General features: G+C 36.0%; 3 protein-coding genes and 1 non-coding gene across 9 annotated transcripts; 2 read left to right on the forward strand and 2 right to left on the reverse strand.

Annotated features, from left to right (window-relative positions):
* Nucleotides 1-321: 321 nt before the first annotated feature.
* Nucleotides 322-6,979, forward strand: MED8 (mediator subunit 8). 3 transcript variants are annotated; one of them, XM_012231940.4, is made up of 12 exons: nucleotides 322-610; nucleotides 921-1,045; nucleotides 1,390-1,514; nucleotides 1,594-1,777; nucleotides 2,259-2,366; nucleotides 2,471-2,538; nucleotides 2,792-3,070; nucleotides 3,361-3,417; nucleotides 4,147-4,363; nucleotides 5,273-5,326; nucleotides 6,070-6,130; nucleotides 6,523-6,662. In XM_012231940.4, the coding sequence occupies exons 1-11, from the start codon at nucleotides 396-398 to the stop codon at nucleotides 6,123-6,125; spliced, it is 1,488 nt and encodes a 495-aa protein (XP_012087330.1). In that variant the 5' UTR covers nucleotides 322-395; the 3' UTR covers nucleotides 6,126-6,130; nucleotides 6,523-6,662. The 3 variants fall into 3 exon arrangements, with proteins under 3 accessions (XP_012087330.1, XP_012087328.1, XP_089571632.1); XM_012231938.4 differs by having other exon boundaries at nucleotides 324-610; nucleotides 4,147-4,359; nucleotides 6,523-6,979; XM_089715506.1 differs by having other exon boundaries at nucleotides 324-610; nucleotides 4,150-4,359; nucleotides 6,523-6,979.
* Nucleotides 6,980-7,152: 173 nt separating this feature from the next.
* On the reverse strand, nucleotides 7,153-8,259 carry LOC105646149 (uncharacterized). Its single transcript, XM_089715507.1, has 2 exons — nucleotides 7,804-8,259; nucleotides 7,153-7,526 (listed from the first exon to the last, which is right to left on the reverse strand). The coding sequence occupies exons 1-2, from the start codon at nucleotides 8,115-8,117 to the stop codon at nucleotides 7,475-7,477; spliced, it is 366 nt and encodes a 121-aa protein (XP_089571633.1). The 5' UTR covers nucleotides 8,118-8,259; the 3' UTR covers nucleotides 7,153-7,474.
* Nucleotides 8,260-8,285: 26 nt separating this feature from the next.
* TRNAL-AAG (transfer RNA leucine (anticodon AAG)) lies at nucleotides 8,286-8,366 on the reverse strand. The gene has a single exon. It is a non-coding gene; the product is annotated as a tRNA-Leu (tRNA).
* A 663-nt stretch (nucleotides 8,367-9,029) lies between these two features.
* On the forward strand, nucleotides 9,030-14,432 carry LOC105646150 (RING/FYVE/PHD zinc finger superfamily protein). Of its 4 annotated transcripts, none has more exons than XM_012231944.4 (8): nucleotides 9,033-9,280; nucleotides 9,856-10,175; nucleotides 10,379-10,464; nucleotides 10,809-10,955; nucleotides 11,114-11,216; nucleotides 12,522-12,634; nucleotides 13,120-13,241; nucleotides 13,994-14,432. In XM_012231944.4, the coding sequence occupies exons 2-7, from the start codon at nucleotides 9,944-9,946 to the stop codon at nucleotides 13,210-13,212; spliced, it is 774 nt and encodes a 257-aa protein (XP_012087334.1). In that variant the 5' UTR covers nucleotides 9,033-9,280; nucleotides 9,856-9,943; the 3' UTR covers nucleotides 13,213-13,241; nucleotides 13,994-14,432. The 4 variants fall into 4 exon arrangements, with proteins under 4 accessions (XP_020539771.1, XP_012087334.1, XP_012087337.1 ...); XM_012231945.4 differs by having other exon boundaries at nucleotides 9,046-9,269; XM_020684112.3 differs by lacking the exons at nucleotides 12,522-12,634; nucleotides 13,120-13,241; nucleotides 13,994-14,432 and adding exons at nucleotides 11,415-11,461; nucleotides 11,548-12,515 and having other exon boundaries at nucleotides 9,030-9,280.
* Nucleotides 14,433-14,439: the final 7 nt, after the last annotated feature.

Genomic DNA, 14,439 nt, shown 5'->3' on the forward strand with positions numbered 1-14,439 from the left:
TTAATAATAATTGGCTTATAAAAATAACACAAAATTCAAATATAAAAAAGTAATTTAATTTTCAAAACACAATTAACTTTTTTGTTTTCTTTTGAAAATAAAACACGATTAACTATTGGTAGGTGATTAGTGTGGAAATCACCGTTTTTTCCGGGTCGGGTTGAGATTGTTGAAATCCCAATTGGTTGACCCGTTAGAATTTGGAACCCAAATGCCAATGGGCCATGGATGGGTTCAAACTTGAATGTTTCTGGGCTTAACACTTTCAACAATGAACAGTGATCTCACAGACTGACTAGTGTGTGTTTTTTTTGAAGCGTTGGAGTGAACGTCCATTCTATTATTTCTCCCTGTGCCAAAGCGCATCAAAAGAAAGAAACAGAAGAATCGCTTGGATGGAGGGAATGATACAAGACCAATCTCAGCTGCAAAATCAACAGCAGCAACAGCAGCCACCGCAGATGGCGGTTGCGGAGAGGCTGAACCAGGCTGTCCAGCAACAGCTCAATTTGGAGTCCGTAAAGACTCGAGCTATCAGCCTTTTCAAAGCTATCTCCCGTATCCTTGAAGAATTCGATGCACACGCTCGGTCCAACGCCAATCCCAAATGGTCGCCTCCTTCTCTTTTCTGGCATTTTTTTTGTTAACCTTCTCTATCCATGACCTTTATACCTTTTCTTTCGTTAATTTATATCTCTAAGGTAGGAATGCTGTTAGGTTGAGCGGGTTAAAATCTAGAAAGTCTATGCTTCGTTTGGACGATGGAAAAGTTAAAGGAAAGTGAATTGAAAGGGAGTTGTATGACGGCTCATTGCCTGAAGTATCACGACACGGAGTATAATCTTAAGGGAATTTGTCAAAGTTTAGAAGAGATATATTTCATTGTATTATTAACAGTATACTTCGTTATTCTGCTTCAGGCAAGATATCTTGGGGCAATATTCTATGGTCAACCTTGAGCTCTTCAACATTGTGGACGAGATTAAGAAGGTTTCCAAGGCTTTTGTGGTGCATCCCAAAAACGTTAATGCAGAAAATGCTACAAGTACGGTTATCTTGCTAACATCTGTAGTCGGATACAGAGGTTTAGGCTGTCTAAATTGATAATCTACCTAAATTATCTGCATTCCGATACTATGCCAGTCGAGTTTGTCTATAGTCCTTCAATCCTGAAGCATCAAAATGTCATGCCTTTGAATTTTCTTGATGCATCTATCGAGTCACTTATGCATCTGCATGACTGCATGGTCATGGTATTTGGAAGACTGAATATTCTCCAGCTGGCTTGAGTTTTCCCTTACACCCTTCCCATTTCTAATTACTGCTGAAATGTAATGATTGATCAAAATTTTAATGTGGAAATCACTTGTTTTGGTATCATGTGTGCAGTTCTACCGGTTATGCTATCCACAAAATTATTGCCCGAGATGGAAATTGATGACAACTCCAAGAGAGAGCAATTGCTTCTGGGGTTGCAAAATTTGCCAATATCGTCTCAAATTGAGAAATTAAAGGTAAATTGAAGTCAATTGAGCATTCAGCACATTATCCATGCGTTCTTACATTCAGGGATTTGACTTTCTAGTTTTACAGAGTAGAATAGATATGATTGGGGCAGCCTGTGAAAGTGCTGAAAAAGTATTAGCTGATACCCGCAAAGCCTATCAATTTGGTACGCGACAAGGGCCAACTAGTCTTCCAACTTTAGACAAGACCCAGGCTGCAAAAATTCAAGAACAAGAGAACTTACTCCGAGCTGCTGTAAATTTTGGTGAAGGTTATGCTCTTAAACTTAAATATATACATATATAATTTTCTTCTTTACAATTCTTTTTTTCCTTTAGCACTGTTGAGTAGAGGAGGCATGGTAAGGGAATCAAAACTCAAATATTTTGAAGCATCTATCTCTGTAATGATTGTAATTGTAGATTGGCTTTCCATATAAATGGTTGAGACTGTTGGCTCCTAAGTATACAATAACTTGCATATATTAATTGCCTCATTAGAAGAAATTTTTGAGCAGTTTAAGAAGTTGGACAATAGAGTGGTAGCAGCAATATTTTTGTGGGTGCCTTCATTTTTCTATCTTGTTCAGATAAAAAACAAATAGAAGCATCTGAGCGGCAGTACTTGACTGTACCATTTCTGGATGTGTGTTGCATTGATTCCTTGGTTTGTGGGGGAACATTTAAGTTGTGCAGATTATTCTTGCGGAATATGCCTATCATTATCATTTAAAAAAAATTATGTGGATGCAGGACTTCGAGTAACCGTAGACCAGAGGCAGATTACGTCTGCACTTCCAATGCATCTGGCAGATGTGCTGACTGTGGGTGATGGAGTGCATAATGTTTCTGATTCTTCTGGTAATAATTAATCATGTTTTGTACAACCATGGGCAAACCTTGTTGTTTTTTGTTTGAAATTAACACAACACTATTGAGGAATTGCTCTGAACTCTTTCTGATAGGGATGTACATGAAAAATACTCCACCTCTGTCATCAAATAGCATCAATAATCAGGGGTCTCTTTTACAGGTTAGGTCATTGACTTTTTCTTGAAGAACTTCATTCTGAATTCTCTACATATATTTTTTGGTGAAGCATACAATATTTTAATTTTCTACTTAATTCCTTTTTTTTTTTTTTTTTTTTTTTGTGAAGCAGATAGACTATGATACCTTCGGCTTACTATATGAGAATTTTCTTATTTCTACATTTATCGGATGAGAAGTTCATTTTTCGCTTGTGCCATTGTTTGTCTTCTTACCTTAAAAATTTTCTGTACCAGGCCTCCGGAACAGCACTTATGGGAAGATCCGCTGCATCCCCTTCTGCTGCTACAAGCGCTACCTCCTTTGACAATACTACAACTTCCCCATTACCATATGCCAACTCACCAAGGTCGGGCAACATGATGAACATGCCTTCTCCTCAACAACAAACCCAACAACAACAGCAGCAACAGCAGCAGCAGCAAAGGCAAAAGATGATGCAATTACCTCAGCATCAGCAGCAACTCTTTGCTCAGCAACAATTCAGACAATCTACAATGCAAGGATTGGGACAGGTGCCTTTTTTTGCACAGTTTTTGAACTTTGATTTTAAAAATGTTTATGAAGCCAAGGCATTCCATCGTTTTGACAGACTCGAGGTCTTTTTTACATCTATACTTCCTTTTAGAACACGTAAAATGGCATTTGGCTTATGCAACTTATTATATGACTAAACATTTCAATTGATGTGTCGTTTTTTTTCCTTGAATTTTTTATAAAGATCAGTAATGATAAATGAAATTAAAATCATCCATTTTTTTCCGATTAATATCCAATTGACAAATTGAACTTTGCTTTTTTGCAGACCCAGCTGCCACAGCTGCATGATTTGCAGGGACAGGGTCAGCAGAAGTTTCAGCCGGTAATACTTTAGTCTGCTGCTTTTAGTTTTCATTGAGTTGGTTGACATTGTTTCTACATCTTTATATTTCTTTTTTTTCCCCTTACTAGAGCTTATGACATTGTAGTGGCTTTTTTTACAAAAAACAGTGATATTTTTTAGCGTCTCTATCTACAAAGTCTTGGAGATTTCGTGAGAGGCTACATCTTTTTCTTTCTGGTTTATCAAGTGTGGAAATTTTCCTCTTCTTAAGTCTAGCATCCCGAAGATTAAGTTGAAATATAAAATATACATTTTCCTTGAAGAGAAAATATTTATGGAAGAAATTATAGGGCTCATTGAATTCGTGAATCTACCTTTACATTATTTTAACCTAAAAAACTAAATAACATGAGAAGCCTGACCTACAGGATAAAAACTAATAGAAATATGTAAACAAAGTTGAACTACAATGTGTTGTCAGCAGAACATCTCTTAATATCTCCCCAGTTGCATTTCACTTATGATGCCCTGTGGAAGGTGTTTGGTCAACAGTTTCTCATGCATAGGCATAAAAACCTTCTATGGCATAGCTTCTGTGCAAATTTTTTTTTTTTTTAATTTTTGTGATGCTTGCTTATATCATGCGGAAGATGATAGAACTGATTTATCATATTCCTTGAAACCTTATGAGGAATGTCTTCTACATGTCCCTATTTTTTATTTTATATTTACTTATGTAATAATTCTTTCCTCAAATTCATTTCTTAGCAGTTACATGGACAACATCAGATGCAATTTTCTCAAGCACTGGGGCACCAGCAATTTCAGGGTAGGCAACTGCCCTCCGGACATGTTCAACATGGCATGGGTCAAAATCCACTCAACCAAGGAAATCAGTTAAATCGCCATTTAACTCAGTTTTCTGGTACTGCAAATAATGCACTGTTTAATGCTGCTCAGGGGGCACCAAATACCCAGATGGTCAGTTATGTTCGTTTCACTCTTCTAGTCTTTTGTGATCCATCTTGTGTTCTTGTGTTTTTTCAGTTTGTCAGTTTCGGTTCGTATCCTGATGGTTCAATTATGACTAGGTTATTTCTGTAAATTGCATATTTCCTGCATTTACAGAGTCTCTTTTTCTATTATTTACTACTACACTGATTTAATTCCTTTACTGGAGTCATTGGATTTTCTCTTTCTTGTGTGATTCACATTTTTTATCTAATGTCTTTCTACTTATCTGTTGGATGGTCATTGCTCCTTGGAATAATTGACAGGGATTACCCCTCCCCTACATAGTAAAGCCTCTTACTCCAATCTCGGCAGAACCTGAATTACACATTGAAATTTGAATTGCTAACCATTGGTATCTGCTTCACTTGTTTAAATTCCAATTTGGTGTAAACCGCAATTTCTTTTGTGGATGCGTTAGTCTGGCTGCTGTATGTATTTTGTTTTGCTAGCTTTGGAACATTTCAGTCTAGACCTCCATTAGGCAGCTTAGTTTTTCAGTCTGCACTAGGCAATTTTTCATAAAAGTAAAAATTTGATTTATTTCCATCAAAGCATTTGCATGTACCATAGGGCTAACTATATAGTTTGAGGTTATGTCTTCTCCTTTTATATCAAAACCTGGGGTCTAAACATGTTGCTGGCAAGAAACAAGTACAGTTGTCTTTCTTTCACCATAATCTGGAAATATTGAGATCCTCTTGCTGCTGGTACATATTCAATTCAAATCCTATTTAATGATACACGCATTTCTTTTACTACACATTTTTCCTTTTTTGGCTAAAATATTTTTTATATATCATTCTGATCTTTATAACTATAACTCATATTTCCTTTCTGATGCATCTTGGACTTATCACTATTTTTTGATTGCCTTTTGTAGATTCCAAACATGTCAGCTACAATGTCATCTCAACCACTTGTGCCAAGAACGCAGGTAATATTATTTGCAAATTTATCTTCTTCTTTTATTGTTGGCTGGAAAACAGGAGAAGGGGAGTTGGAACTTATTGAGATCCGTATGCATATTGTATTCTCAATCAGCAACATATGATGATCTTGGTCCACTGGAATTTTACTATTGCAAATTAATCTGAGGCCAGATGGGAGTCATTTCAGTAACTCTGGAATGCAGCATAAAGGATGGAGGGGGGTTGGGTGGGGTGTAGTTAGGCATGATTTTTCTGAGTTTGACTCCAATGGGTGCCCTCAGATTCTTGTAGGAGAGTTTTCACACTTCTTATGGGCTTGTTGCAGCTATTAGTCATATCAAGGGGACTTCGTGTTGGTGGTTGTACTAGTTCTCTCGATGGGCTGGAAATCATAGGTTTTGGTTAGCATTTTTTACTAGGAAACATCTAGCAATTGTTCTGTGATCATCCTGTCATTTGAGGAAGAAATGCCAATTGATAATCCCGTAATCTGTTTTGACATATATGGAATAATACTACTACTGTCTGAAATTGGAAAGCAGCAGGAAATATCAACTAAGACAGATGGACATTACATCAGCATTTTTGGCATTAATGGTTGCATCTGTGCATCATGTAGTAGGATCTTGAATTATATTTTCTGTATATAATTTGTTTTTCGACTGTGATCAAATATGTTAATTTTTTTCGTATACATCAGAGGGTTCTGATAACTTAATTATTGTCTCGTGTTCAATATACCATGCAGTTTGGATTAACCGGTGGCAATCCTCAAAGGAGTCATACGTCCCAAATTCTGAATGATCAAAGTATGAATCTACACCCTTGATTTTTTTCTCTCTCTAAGTTGCTATCTTACTGGATGTGTGGCTCTGCATTTCTTTTGTCTTCCTCCTTCTTCTCTCTCTCTCTCTCTCTCTCTCTCTCTCTTTGTGTTGCTACTTTATCTTTTCTTTTTTTCATTTTCTCCATTCCCCTTTGCGGAAAGGTTAAGGACATGGAGCAATGATTTTATTTTTGTTTTAACTCTTGAAGCCTCCTTCCTACTTACTGGCCTGTATGTATGGCTGTTACTGCTTCCGTTGTAAATGTTGTGTGGAGTTGCCATCTGGCTTAGAGGCATCTGTCCCAAGCAATTGCTTCAGGTATTTTAAGTGCCAGTACATTTGGCTGAAATATCAGTTGGTATTTTTGCTTGCAGTGTTTAATATGGGAGTATCAAATCCTGCTGGTATGATGCCTATACAGCCACAGCAGCAGCAGCAACAGCAGCTTGGTTCTCAAGGTGCATTTGGTAATATGCAGCCAAATGCTCAGAATCTACAATCGAGTATGGTTGCACTTCAGAATGCATCACAAAATCACCCCAATTTTGTACAACAGAGGCAACAAAATCCACAGTAATTTTTGCCACAATTTACCCCCGAGTACTCTGTTTTTCCTTTTCTGGCCGAGTAGGAATCTTGTAGAGTGCTAATGATTATGATACTACCGATATTGGATTGGAATTACGTTTTAGTGTAGATAGAAATGCTACAATTACTCTTGATGTAGGAGAGAATATGTATAATAAATCAACACAAAATAACCACTCTGCTCATGTTTTCTTGCAAAGCTGTAAACATTTTACTCAAGTTTAGTTGCCTTACCATTTATTAGTTCCTTTGGCTAGAACGTGTTTTTTGTAATAATATAATATGTGATCTCTTGAGTGCTTGTGGCTCCGGCTTTTAGTTATATGTACAGGGACAATTATGTGTATGTTCAATCATATTTAGTATATATTAGTAATGGTAGGGCTATACTATGGCTACAAAATAACTCAGAAAAAAAAAAAAAAACATTGAAAATGATATTATGAACTCTCAAAGTTACAGTGGAAGAATAAACAAAATGCATACATCACTTTTTTTTCTTCCCATCGTTTGTATTCAGTAAATCTGGCGGAAAAACCGATACAGTTGGTGCAAGGGATGAAAACCGCAAAAAATGCTGTGCTAGAAAATACTTTACAATGGTTTGTGCTGCATTGTGATTTATTGTGAAATGGCATTTCAAGAGTGAAAAGGAGTAAGCAAATTTGTTAGTAGAAATGAGTGCCTGAATTTTAGGAACAGTAAAAGACAGGAAAGGAAAGCACGTCCTTCAAGCCCTCAGGGAGAATTGCAACAGCAATTGCAGCATTTTTGTATAAACCATTCCACCCTGCACTTAATGGAGAGAGAGAGAGAGAGAGAAAAGGGTAAGTTGGTCATTAGATTAGATTTGCAAATGACTTTGACTGGTTGGTCTGTGTGTGTTAACTAAATAAAAGACAACTACCAGTCAAAAATGAATTTCATCAGTTCTTCACATTCTAAAGTAAAACACAAGCTTAGAGGACAAGAAATAAACGAATCAAGAAAAAAGAAAGCCAAATGCCAATTCAAGAAGCAAAATAAACCAACATATGGGAAAGGTATTTGGAAGACCAATTGCTTACAAGTCTTGAAGGCATGAACTCTTAGAATCCAATTCAATAGGACGTGGGCGGTCCAATGAAAATGCTGAAGGAACTTTTGCAGTAGGACTACCTAACTTTTCAGACAAAAGTGGAAGGTTTTCAGCCGACGCGTGGCTGGAAGGAGGTGGCGAAAAAGGCGGAGATGGAGATGGAGAGGGAGAGAAGGAGTACTTTTGGTTTCCAGGACCTACACTGATGGGGAGGGGTGATGGTGGTGTTGGTGGAGATGAAGGTGGAGAAGCATAAGCATTCCTCATCTCTTCCATTAAAAATCTGAATTGACACTCTAACATACATTTATTTTGTTGGATTGAAACTTGTCAGGTTTAGTTTCCCCCGGAGTTTATGTTTGAATTGCAGGTATAAACCTAACTGTCTATGTCTAGTTTGCCATTCCTTGGCGTTTACATAGAGAGGAGCCAAAATTAATAACAAATAAAAAATCTAACTTCTGATCTGAATGTGGAGAGTGGGATTTGAACCCACGCCCTTTCGGACCAGAACCTTAATCTGGCGCCTTAGACCAACTCGGCCATCTCCACACGGACAGATGTGTGGTTTAGTAATAGTCCTATTAATTCTCTCAAGACCCTCAACCATCTATCAAACATATCTAGACTTAACCACTATTTGCTTTCAAAATATAATTTATTTAGAAATATTTTTCAATTTTCTGAGATCTGGAATACTTAGAAAAATCAATCAACATAAATATTCCGTGATTAAAAAAAAATTAAATCATTTTTAAAGAAATTGAATTTTTTTTAAAAAAATAAAGAAAAAGCATTTATCAAATTTATTGAACCTAAAAAATACACGTTATTAATTCAAAAAAAATACACGTTACACCGCTATGGGTGATCATTTATTATAAAATTATATCAAATTTCGGTAACTAAATAGTGATTGACCCTAAATAAAATAAGGGGAAGGCAACACCTTGGACGGTGCAGTCGTCAGGTCTAAAATCTCAATTTGGGTTCTATCTAACTTTTTTCTTTTCAAAAGAGGTTCTATCTTAACTTTCTCCCGAAAATATTAAGCAAAAAACAAAAGACTAAGTCTGTCGCGCAGATTTATTATAGGACAGGTCAACCACAATTCAACACGCAAACATACACAACCTCCTCCGCTTACGTGACCAATAACTTAAGCCTGTTTTGAAGCTTATATGAAACGACTGTGACTTTATCATCAACTCTTAACTAAATCAGATAAACAATAGCTATGCATCAACATCAGCTAAATTATTTTATGAATTAAATTTGGTATGTTCAAAGTTTGATATGTGTAATTGTCTCCTCTCCTCTGTTTCTCTCTCTCACATTGCCATTGACGTGAAACGACAAGCCCTAGAATTTGATTTGGTTTAAATCTCGCCTGATTTATTTCCATATAACATAGAAAGGCCTCAATATCATGATTCATGGAGATCCTCAATTTTGGTAAATATCAGGTTAGCCTTTCACATTTTCATGTTTCGTTTCTATACTCTGTTACTTGCAATTCCATTATTTTAACCTTTGGATTGATCAGTTAATGTGATTCCGTCTGTTATTGCAAAATGTGTTGATTCTCTTCTGTTTAATGCCGCCAAAATGCATTAATTATCCGATTGGGTGTTTTTTTATGGAAATGCGTGTTCTGTTAGACCAATCGTTGACCTTCTAAAAAGGGGAGAAAAGAACGCTGTGTACATATAATACACGTCTAATTGGTTATGGTTAATTTATATAGAACCAAAAAGAATGCCTCTTTAGTGATATCTAAGCACTGAATTGCTTGAAATTTGTATTCTTACGATAGAGAAATGAGTAGAAGAGCTCCTTAACCTTGCGTTTTTTCTATCCTTCGAACTGTTCTTGAATACGTGCACGTCTCGTGCAAATCAGTTACTTTTGACATTCAGAAGCCCTAAGTGAGGGCATTGCTCAACTCACTCGAGATAATGCAAGCTAGTGATTGTTGGCATTTGTTGCATTTCCTGTTTACTGATTAGCATGGCATGTCCTGTCTTCGCCTATTTTGCAGAGTGCCTAGTTTCCATTGAAATGTGCAGCATCAGTTACAGGTCTTGTGATGGAGTTGACAGTTTAATGCTGATTCAATATTTTCCGCAATGCAATTAGTATCAAATGATAGTCACAGGGAAGATATATTGGAAAGTGAACCCATCTTATCCCACTCTACCGTTTCACATCAGATTGAAGAATCATCGTCAGCTTCAAGTGAAATTACATCTTTAGAACGGGATTGTGATGGTGATGACTTGGAAAGTGTGCACATTGACGAAACTTGCCATCTAGTGAATCCAGACCAACCACAATGTCGCATTTGCCTTGATAATGGAGGTCTTTATACCTATTCTGCTTGGTACCTTTTTGTATCTTAAATTTTCTTGTCACCTTTTGACATGGTAGATTTTCATGAGACAAAGTAAAATGATACTCTTTGGACTACCTGTAACTTGTAGCCCACAAGTTGTGGGTGAAGTGTAACTATTGATTGGCCTTTTTGAACCTACTAAGGTTGCAGCACGTACTAATTATTTCAGGAGAAGACCTAATTGCACCATGTCATTGCAAAGGCACTCAGAAGTATGTTCATAGGTCGTGCCTTGATAATTGGAGGTCAACTAAGGTGATTGTTTGATTTTCACTAGCATCCCTTTTACTTGAACAGCAGAATGATCATTAATGTGCTTAAGTACCACTTCTTGAAACTAAGGTTATGAAAAATTGAGACTTCTAGGCTCTGTAACGAGGGCGTACTCCTTGCTTCTGGGGACATTGATCCGAAGCTCGAGTACGGTCCGTGCGCCGTTTTTCTTCTCTACCATGATGAATCAATTGATTATTTTCATATGGTGGTTGAAACATTCATATTTTCACTTGAGAATGATGGATTTATATGTGTGACTACTTGAGGCTGTTTACCTGTTATGGATGATCAGTACTTTTTATTTACTTCCATAATTTTTCCAGGAGGGCTTTGCTTTTGCTCACTGCACAGAGTGCAGGGCATTGTTCATATTACGTGCTAATGTCCCACCTGATCGCTGGTGGTTGAGATTGAAATTTCAGTTCCTTGTTGCAAGAGACCACGCATTCATTTTTGTAGTTGTTCAGCTGGTACGGAAACTGACTAATTCATAACACTGCAACATCTGAAAATGTAACATGCATTAAACTACTGGTCAATGTTAGAACTTTTTTTTTGGTTGATCTTTTGATATATGAATGAGCTTTTCAATGTTTAGTAAATTATTGAACTCATGCCTTTTGAACAGATTGTTGCATTCTTGGGGATGCTTGTGTACAAGTTTTATGGGGATGAGCTCAGGGAAATGTTTGGCTATGAAGAGCATCCATATGGATTTTATACTATGGCTGGTATGTACAGTACAATTACTGATTTAATCTATCACAATCTTATTACTATGGGTTTACTTGTCTATCCATTTATTTAACTCCTTTTTTCAATGTGCCTTACCAGAATGGTAAGATCCACACTTGCATAGGATATGGGTTAAGTGTTTGATTGTACCAATGATTAGCATAAAAAAAAAGAATCTTGTTATCTCATCTCAGGAGCTGTATGTGATACAATTTTTTATCAGAGGCAGCCTTCAAAAGTGGTAGTACCATGGTTCATGTTTTAATATCTTTGAAAAGATTCAACTGAATCTGTGGGCTCATAATCTATTCCTTTCTCATCTAGCAGCAACTGAATCGATATGGGAAATGGTAGGTTGCTTGAAGTTCACTCAACACAGGTTAATTTACATAGTTGAATGAGAAAATTCTCTTCTTGCTTTGGGGAAAAAGGATGGTGGGATGTGAAGCATGCAAGAAGGATAGAGGCATCATAAGGGGTTTGGCTAACCTTTTCTGTACCAGCACTGTATTATACTGAATGCTGGATACTGTCTAATTTTACAAATTAAATAAGTTGTAAATGTTTCAACTTTTCTTTTGTGGGAATGACAAATGCACAGCCTTTCGTTTAAGGAACTAACAATTTGTTCCTCTCTGTTATCATCAGTGAGTCTTGTAGCCAATGTGAGGATTCATTCCGATTCACCATACTCTTAAATTTTTAAACTCGCAATATAGTCCATATTTGTTCATTTCTCTTGGAAATACATGCTACTTGAAAATAAGTGGCTGTATTTTAAAATGTATGCATGTTTTGGATTTTTTTTGTCATTAGTCCCATTGGTAGTTATTCTTTTTTATACTGATTGATACCCAACTTCCCTTCCAATTATTCACCGGACTTTTCAAATTTTAAACTTGCAATATAGTTCATATTTCTTCATTTCGCTTGAAAATAAATGCTACTTGAAGATAAGTGGTTGTATTTGAAAGGTAAGCGTTGTTTTGGATCTTTCTCCAGTTAGCCCCATTAATACTTTGTGTTGGTACTGATTGATACCTGAGTTTACCTGAAGGTAATGGACACATGCCATCATTTAAAACATGAACTCTCCATGAATTACTTTCCCTGTTCTATAATTCCAAAGGTTTTCTAAAAGCTGAACTAGTGAGTGTTCCCTTTTTCTGATGTGCTCTAATTTATGCATATAAAATTTATATCTTGCATTCATCATGTAAATTTCCATATTTTTATTTTTTGCGGCTTTTATTCTATCTCCACGATCACCTTTAATTCTATGCTATTTTTCAATTGTGCAGTTTTAGCTATTGTTTTGGTTGGTTTGCTATATGGTTTCTTCATTGCCATAATTTGTGGACAAAGGATAAATGAACGCCATTATCATGTTCTTGCCAAACAAGAACTAACAAAGGTCTGATATTTTATTCTTAAAGCATAATGGAGTTTCCAAAATCATTTCCAGTAAAGCTGATTGAAAATATAATTTAAATTGACATTTCATCACTCAAAAACATATCATTTACTTGACACTAGTGATTTGAATCTTATCTTAATTTTACTATCTGGCCACCTAACCCCAAGAATTGAAAGGTTGGGAATAGCTCTACTTTAATGAAAGTTAGCAGGTATACTTTTTGAAGTGCAAACTCCTTCTCTGTGCTCCAATTGTATATATATATGCTTTATAATTCATGTTAAGTTCACCGTATATTAGTATAGAAATTGTGGTAATGATCATTTTCAAGTTTAACTAAAGGACTCCATAAAACATTTATGTTGCTTTGATGACATAGAAGGCTTCAGACATTTTATTGCTTTGTGTTTCTGATTCATCTTCGTGCTGTAGCAGTTCTTTGATATCAGAACTTCATTACCGTTGTTCTTTCATCATGTCAGGAATATGTGGTAGAAGACCGAGATGCTAGTAAAAATGTCCCTGAACTTGATGCCAGTCATGTCACAGAGCTAAGAATGTTGGGCCTTTATTAATTTGGATTTCCCTCGGTGTTGTACTCTTGGTGAGTAATTTCAACTTCCATATACATGTTATGTTTATCATTTTTTTCATGCTTTGTCATTTCTTCCTTTTCTCTTGGAGGGAAAAAATATATGATAAAATATTTTAATCTTATAATGTTTGTGTTCTTGTATTCTATATACTATATCTCCATGACTGCCTCTACTTTCTTAAAGTGGAAAGAAAGATGCATTGGAGCAAAATTTAACTTTTTTTGCTTGTCAGTTTCCTTGTGTCTTGCTTCAGATCTTTCATACCATAGATATTCTTTTATGTGCTGTGATTGCTTTTTGCTATCCACTTATTTTTAATAGTTTTGCTTCTTAGGAAATATAGTTGAAAGGGAAATATGATCCCTTAAGCAAAAATGTTGATAAATGCTTTTGAGAAACCAGAGAGTTTCCAATGACTCATCGAAAAGTAGCTTAAACATAAAAATATTTTACCATATATTCATTTGCTTTTCAGCTAGGGTTTTTGTGCAACATATTTTGTATTCTCCGGACTAGCCTCTTTTGGTCATTAAAGGAAATTTCACCTAGGCATTTGTCATTTATAGAGAAATACAAGGGCTTGTTTGTGATAGATGCTTTCTTGATGCAGTAACAGATTTGGCACCGCACCTTAATAGAGATGAATTGTTGGCATCCTATTCCTATGCCCTTTTCGTTTCCCGTATGCAGTTTACATGCTTTTGTGCATCATAAGAGTTATTGGTTGTTAAATTCTCAAAGATTTTGAACTGTTTTTCAGGTATTTCTTTTCTGAGGATGGATCCTTTTTTGGTAGTCCATGTCAATTAATGCTTCATGGAGCAAAATAACTATAATGGTTTTGAATAATCTACTGAGATCCTCCATTCGTGGGATGGACCTGGCATTTGAATATTATTGCAAATCGTGGCTGGAAAGTATGTACTTGCCTTCATTGTATATGGATTGTGTTTGTGGGCATTTTCCTATTTCAAACTGCAGAGCCAGAGTGGTTTTTCTTAACAAATTCGTACCCCCTGTATTTCAGTACTTGTTGTGTATTCAGAAACCAGCTCGATACTTGATAGAAAAATAGTTTCTATTTAACATTTGTTGGATAAATGTCCATACTTTTTTCTTCACGAGACCATATACTTTGTTCCTGTACAAGGGTGTTGTAAAATGCAAAACGAAAGGAATAAAAAAATGAGGTTTCCGAACGGCTGT

The sequence above is a fragment of the Jatropha curcas genome, chromosome 10, assembly GCF_041381405.1.
Source record: "Jatropha curcas cultivar XTBG-Jc1 chromosome 10, XTBG_Jcur_1.0, whole genome shotgun sequence".
NCBI lineage: Eukaryota > Viridiplantae > Streptophyta > Magnoliopsida > Malpighiales > Euphorbiaceae > Jatropha > Jatropha curcas.

What these genes read in the sequence shown, in the direction of transcription:
- LOC105646150 (XM_012231944.4), top strand. Translation starts at nt 9,944, where the DNA reads ATGCAATTAGTATCAAATGATAGTCACAGGGAAGATATATTGGAAAGT. An exon ending in TGGATTTTATACTATGGCTG is followed by an intron (nt 11,217 to 12,521) that starts GTATGTACAGTA and finishes TCAATTGTGCAG; the next exon opens with TTTTAGCTATTGTTTTGGTT. An exon ending in CCAAACAAGAACTAACAAAG is followed by an intron (nt 12,635 to 13,119) that starts GTCTGATATTTT and finishes TCATCATGTCAG; the next exon opens with GAATATGTGGTAGAAGACCG.
- LOC105646149 (XM_089715507.1), bottom strand. Translation starts at nt 8,117, where the DNA reads ATGTTAGAGTGTCAATTCAGATTTTTAATGGAAGAGATGAGGAATGCT. An exon ending in AGTTCATGCCTTCAAGACTT is followed by an intron (nt 7,527 to 7,803) that starts GTAAGCAATTGG and finishes CATTAAGTGCAG; the next exon opens with GGTGGAATGGTTTATACAAA.
- MED8 (XM_012231938.4), top strand. Translation starts at nt 396, where the DNA reads ATGGAGGGAATGATACAAGACCAATCTCAGCTGCAAAATCAACAGCAG. An exon ending in TAATGCAGAAAATGCTACAA is followed by an intron (nt 1,046 to 1,389) that starts GTACGGTTATCT and finishes TCATGTGTGCAG; the next exon opens with TTCTACCGGTTATGCTATCC. An exon ending in TGCTGTAAATTTTGGTGAAG is followed by an intron (nt 1,778 to 2,258) that starts GTTATGCTCTTA and finishes ATGTGGATGCAG; the next exon opens with GACTTCGAGTAACCGTAGAC.